Source organism: Nymphaea colorata, chromosome 1 (genome assembly GCF_008831285.2).
Source record: "Nymphaea colorata isolate Beijing-Zhang1983 chromosome 1, ASM883128v2, whole genome shotgun sequence".
Lineage (NCBI taxonomy): Eukaryota > Viridiplantae > Streptophyta > Magnoliopsida > Nymphaeales > Nymphaeaceae > Nymphaea > Nymphaea colorata.
This window is the reverse complement of record NC_045138.2, coordinates 22,622,691-22,629,400: the sequence shown is the minus strand read 5'-3', so window position 1 is coordinate 22,629,400 and position 6,710 is coordinate 22,622,691. Positions and strand designations below refer to the sequence as shown.

The 6,710-nt window shown below is 36.4% G+C and overlaps 1 protein-coding gene across 1 annotated transcript; it reads left to right on the top strand.

Moving 5' to 3' along the window:
• The first annotated feature begins 2,365 nt into the window (after positions 1-2,365).
• Positions 2,366-6,331, top strand: LOC116252528 ((+)-neomenthol dehydrogenase-like). Its single transcript, XM_031626850.2, has 5 exons — positions 2,366-2,402; positions 2,624-2,917; positions 3,013-3,093; positions 4,755-4,928; positions 5,838-6,331. The coding sequence occupies exons 1-5, from the start codon at positions 2,400-2,402 to the stop codon at positions 6,213-6,215; spliced, it is 930 nt and encodes a 309-aa protein (XP_031482710.2). The 5' UTR covers positions 2,366-2,399; the 3' UTR covers positions 6,216-6,331.
• The last annotated feature ends 379 nt before the right edge of the window (positions 6,332-6,710 follow it).

The following is a 6,710-nucleotide window of genomic DNA, read 5'->3' as shown; positions in this document are numbered from 1 at the left end:
CATCCACGTCAACTAGGTGTTTGAAGTGTAAACAAATAATAAAATTCATCCTAACTAGAATGATGCAAAAGAAAATTTGCTGAAAGTGAAAAAACGAAAATAAATTTTACCATAACACACACAAAAAAAAAAGAGAGAACTATATCTGAACCTATTATGAAGAATCAAAGAGAATCAAGAATTGCTAAAAGTAAACAAAACTCTAAGCTAAGATTCAAAAGCTAAAGATGCGTCAAAATGGGAGATGTCCCCTCCTTTTTGTTCATTTGCTCATATCCAAAATTTCAATAAAAGTTGAAGGTTTTAGCAAATATTTTTCAAATTGATTCTATATATTTTAAAATGCTCTAAAACAAGATACTACCCACTTTTGGTGGCATTCGCTACAAGATTTATGGGGTTCAGTGGCGCGGCGAAGCAACCAAAGCCAAGGAAGAACCCCCTTTTATGGCATTGGGCATAGATATGCCACTGTCAAACCCATTGGGCATAAAATAGTTTTTGAAATATTTTAACTTAATCTCTTCCTTGGATCAGGAATTTGCATTTAGATTTGGGGTTCGGATCTCTGGTCTGGTCCAACTGAGCTTCTATATTTGGATCTGGATCTTGTTTCTACAGCAAATCCACTCCAAAACACTGAAAACTCAATATTTTCCCCGTTTTAACCTTGTTTTGCACCAAATTCGAGCCATAAGTTCTTACAAAAGCATCATATTCATGGGATATTACCTTTATTAAATTGTGGATGAAGGTATGCATAATTAAGCTAAAATATGATGCATTTCATGCATCATCATTTGTCCTCCCCTTCATCAAGCATCTTAATGTGGTCTCTTTATTGTTTGCTCGAGATTTCTTTTATTTTATATTACGTTACGTTGGCTTTTTCAAAGCTTTGTATGTCTTCGTTTGAGGGACTGACTATTTGGTTAAGGAATAGAGAAGTAGTCTTCCTCTTCACTGGGTGTACAGACCCTATTCTTATGTTTTTTGCGAAAAATTCAAGCCATTTCCTTGGATTATTGAATACCAGATCCTCGACATTAAACTTGGGTGTGCAAAGACAACTTCTAGTGTCACGGGAAACTCTCATATTACTTCACCAGCAGCTTCGAATTCTTGCAGTCGTGCTTCTACAAGCTCATCTGGTGATATTTTCATTCTTGTTATTTGAATTTACTACCTCCCACCCTCTCCTTATATGTAGATAGGGATGATGCGGTATCCACTTTTCTTTGGTTCAAAGAAAAGTCGTATCTAAATCTATGCTTGAAATCAAATTTCAAAATCCAAACTGATTTTTACGTTCATATCTCAACGATGACATTTGTCTAAATATCCGAATCTAATCAAATTCAAATTCTATTGGATGGCATTTTTTAAATCCAAATCCGACTTCTTAAACAGATATATTGATTTTTTTAAACAATCCAAATCAAATTCTATACTAACTTAGGCAATCCAGATTGACACATGCAAGGATATATTTTCTGAAGTTTCAATATATTTTTCTAATCATTTGAGACGAAATTTTGAGCACACAAAAACCTTTTTCACAAACTTTTAACCCACCCTAAAGGCTATATATATACATGACACATAAAAAAAAAATTGACAAAAATAAATCATTTTACTATGCCTATAATTGACATAAGCATTAAAAAAAACTGAGAAATTAAAGTAGGACAAGGTAAAGAGGCACTTGTCATGCGCCTCTTTAGCTTCACGAAATCAAAAGGTTGGATGCTTCACCCATTAATACCAAAAACAGCTGCACGCTTCTTTGCATTAATTGCAATAACTTTCATCAATAGTGAACCCTAATACAAGACACAAAAAATCTGAACAAGAAACAACAATAAAGTTTTGAGCACACAGAAAACCTTTTTCACAAACTTTTAACCCACCCAAATGACTGTATAGATAACTGACGAAAATAAATCACACACTACTTGTGATTCCACTATAGCTATAATTGACATATACATTAAAGAAAAAATAAAAACTGAAAAATTGAAGTAAGACAAATTGAAGAGGCACTTGTATGTGCACGATTCTTTGAACATTGAATTGTTACCGAACTCTAGTTGAAAACCATTGAAAAGATTACATAGGACTTTGAGAACATGTCCTTTCCTAAGAAAGGTGAAGGAGACCAGATCACGTTACAAGCGGTCAAATCGAATACGGAGCCCAAGTCAGCTTTGAGGGCTCTCACGGTTCAGCAGCCAGCCTATTGGTTGATTTTCATGGCAGCCTATGCCAAAAAGCCGACGCAAACAGCTGCACGTTTCTTTGAATTAACTTTCATCAATTGTGAACCTTAATATATATATAATCCTTCATCTTTGAGGTTGCCGCTGCTTTCTGATAAAGGTAGACAAGGGGGAACAAGAATGGTGAGAGCAATGAAGAATTTTAGTTGATTTGTTTAGGATGTTGAGAAATTAATGGATGCAGCAAGGGCTATCTTTGGTGTGGTTTCCATTTTTTCTTTGCTTTTCTGAAACTTGATCAAAGCGTTCAGCAATTCAGAACGCGAGAGTAATTAGGCCAAACCAGCCTCTGTTCTGTGCTATGATGAAATCACAGATGTATGGTGTTTGGTTCTTGGTTGCAGGCAGGAGAGGGAGCAGAGTGGTGGAGTGAGGAGACGGTGGCGGTGGTGACGGGAGCAAACAGAGGGATCGGGCTGGAGGTCTGCAGGCAGCTCGCAGACAAGGGGCTGACGGTCATTATGACTGCTCGGAAGCCGCAGGAGCAACTCTCAAACGCTGCTCAACAGTTCTTACAAGAAGCAGCAGAAACGGGGAGGAAGAATGTCATCTTCCACACTCTGGATATTACTCAACAACAAAGTGTGTTGGATTTCGTCGATTGGTTGAAGCTGACTGTTGGATTCGCGGATATTCTGGTAAACTTCTTCTAACTGGTAAACAACTAAGTAAAATTTGTAACAGTTTGATTCAATTGGTTACCAGGTGATGGATGTGTATGATTTGACTGTAGGTAAATAATGCTGCTATTGACAATTCAGTGATAGATTGGGACTTCAAAAAAAGGAACAATGTCGACCAAAGCACTATCCTGGTAATCTCTCTCTCTCTCTCTTGCCAATTGGACGGACCTGTCGTGCATGAATATCATGGTTTCATATATTCTTCAATTTCATTTTATATTTGATTCCGGTGAGCATTGGAATTGTTGATTAAGTTAGACCTAGGTTCAAGTAGGTCTAATCGCATGCGGTGCCCATACCAAACCTAAGTCACGGTTAGTGTCAATCAATAAAAAATTTTCTAGTTCCGCTACTGCAATAAAAAATTTTCTAGTTTCGCTACTGCAATAAAAAATTTTCTAGTTTCGCTACTGCAATCTCTCTAAATCAAGGAAAAAGTTAAGTATATTTAGTGATCATAATCGCATGGCGCATCCTTCGAAGGTGTGTAATTACATTTTTTTGTTCGATGCCAATTGAAACCATAGACGTCAAATTTTGAGAAACACCTTCAACGTCAATAGCTTTCAGGCCATTTAAACAATATGAAATGCTTTGAGCAACATTCTATGCGATAATTCCTTTTCTTATATCAACTTTCGAAAATTGTTTTGGAAAAACCTAATTGCATGTGTGAGATCCAAATGAATAGATACCATTAACTTCTAGGCTGCTTTTTGAGATATTATCGTTGAATAAACCTTTCAATAATCAGAAATGTTAGGAGGAGATTTTTCATTTCTTAAAATACATTTCTAGATATCGAAATAGACGATTTTAAAATTTTATTTTTCAAGATTGTGTTTCATTTTAAAAAAAATGTGCGATATATTGCAAGTGGATTGTGCACTGAGGAATGAGCTAAACGAATTGAGAGTCAAGAGGTAGATTTAATACAGCTTTGAATGCTCGTATTATACGTGTGACAGCAAATTGTTGTTAATTTCGTTGCATAAAATATTTCTTTTAGGCCATCAAAATTTTAGATAGCTTTAGCCCTCGGGTCTTCTTTCTTCGTGTGAAATTCAAGTTATTTTTACGTCAAAATAAAGAAACACGCGTGCACACACAGATATAAGCTTGGGCACTGGGCCGATCCTCCTGTGGGTACCCAGCCTGATATTTTTTTAATATTTATTTTATTATTTTTATTATGATTAATTACGTTTGCATATTATTTTATATTAAAAAATATTTTTAATTTAATCGGATTGGGCCCTGACCAGGCTTGGGTTTGCATGGTTGGGCTAAACCTAGGCCCGAGTTTTGGGGTGTCAGGCCAAGCCAGCCAGAAGCCCAAGCTTTCACACATACACAGCCCATAGTGGATGTTAACCACTCAGCATCATTGGCATTGGTGCTGCATAATTTGGCACCCACTACTACTCTCATAATATTTTTTTGTTTTAAACAAATGAAAAAGCAATTAAAATAATGTAAAATATAAAAAAAGTAATTAAAATAATTTTTAAAAAATGAGAAGACAATACACATTTGGCCACTAAAATTTGACTAGTGAAAAAAAGGAAACTGAAGACTATTTATAACCACCTACCTACCCACCTACCCACATGGCCCCATCTTCAAGGGGATTGGTGCATGGTTAAAGTAGGGGCAGTAGAGAGTTAGTTTGTGTTTCAAATCTCTAGCATTAATTTTTTGTGCTGTAAAAGAAGGTCCACTGCCCTAAGGAACTAAAAATTAAGCCATTAATTATTCCTATCTCTAACATTGTGAAAAAGATTATGTACAGGCACTTCTTACAAGTGCAAATGGGGTCTCGAACAAATACGAGTTGGCTAGAAGCTGTCTGGAGACCAACTTCCATGGAACAGGGAGATTGACCAAGGCTTTGCTCCCTCTCCTGCGCCCCTCTTCTCACAAGCCAAGGATTGTCAACGTCTCATCCAGATATGGACTACTGTCTGTAAGACTCCAATTCTTCTTGGATATTTCTGCTAATGGTTGCAAAGTAAAATCTAAGTTAGTTGGACGCTGTCATATTTGAACTCGTTTAATGGTTTTTTCATGTTACCTTTTTCATACTAAATACTTCTGTCCACCAGTGGCACAACTAGGACTTTTTGGGTCATTAATATATAATTTCCAAACTTTTTTCAATTTCCTGTTTTTTCAAAACTCTGGAAAGAGGGGTTCGAGGGAAGGAGTGAGTTGCATCTACCGTGAGGTGCACGCAACCCATATATGCCTGCCTCTGAGAGTAGAGGGGATATTTTTGTAGTTTAAATAATGTTATTTTTAGTTTGTTTATCTTTTTTTTATTTCTACTTTATCATCATTAATCATACTGCCACACGAAAATTTTGTATACCCAAAATATAACACATATAACCAGGCTTTTAAGGCTTTAGTGAAGGGGATTGTTTCAAGTCCAAGAGTTGGGACTCCAACATGAGATCGAGGTGCATACACATGGGCATTACACAACAAACATATACCCAAGGAAAAAGGAAAGGGCGTTCGGGTATTTTAAATTTTTTTTTGTAAAAAATATACATGTTAAACTTTAAATTTTTTTAGTAACCACCTTTTATTTTTTTAAAATCTCTTTTTAAAAAACTTGTTCAAATGCATTTTGGTCATTATACATCTCTGTGCTTTCAACTTGCTCGCTCAAATACCTATTTAAACAACCAAACTTTAAGATATTCCTCAACATTTGTGATGTTTTTTTTTTTCCTTTTCCCTTTTTTATATGGATAGATATGTCCACAATTCCATTGAAGCTTTCTTAAATAAAAGTTACATATTCTAAAATATCACAAGATTTATGGGAATGAGGTTTGTGAATAGATCAACAATGTTGGTGTCGCAGCTTCTGAGGGATGAAGAGTTAAGGAAGCAACTGTGTGATACGGCGAACTTAACAGAGGAAAAAATCGATGAGGTGTTGGACATGTTTCTTGAAGATGTGAAGTCTGAGAAGGGCATGGACAGGTGGCCCATTGAGTTTCCCACTTACTCCATCTCCAAGCTTTCGTTGAATGCATACACGAGGCTCTTGGCCCTGCAATTGCATGACAAAGCTTGTGTCAACAGCGTGCACCCTGGCTACGTGAGGACTGACATGAACCTTGGCAATGGCGATCTCTCTCCGGCGGAAGGCGCCGCCAATTTGGTGCGCATTGCTCTCCTCCCTCCCGGCGGACCTTCCGGCCACAACTTCCTTGAAGGCGAGGATGTTGAGTTTTAGTGATCACCAAATAGTTTTTGGCATTCAATCCAAACTTGTGGTGTTTGTTTCATTTGTCTTTCTTCATTTTTTGTTTATTTTGTGACGCAATATTTGCAGTTTCATCGTTTAAAAATGTTAAGCAAGTTCAATCTTCTGCAGATTACGATGTGCATTACCAACAAGGATCTGAGTTGGGTTACCATTAGAATGGCATTTTTTTTATACTTTTTCTTAACCTATAGTACTTTCAACTCTAAAAAAAACAAAAAAAGGTTCATGGTTGATTATGAGGAAGAGATAACTGAGAAGATCATAGCGCATAATTTTCTCCATTCAACTGATTGACAAAAAATATTGAAAGGAATTTTGTTTTCACCTGCGATATCTATGCTTGCCATATTTTGGCTACAAGTCTTCCTAAAAACATAGCATTTTAATCATGTCGTTGAACTGTAGTCCAGGAATCCTAGAGGCCTCTAATTGATAACATACAAACCTGTTGGCAACAAGTAG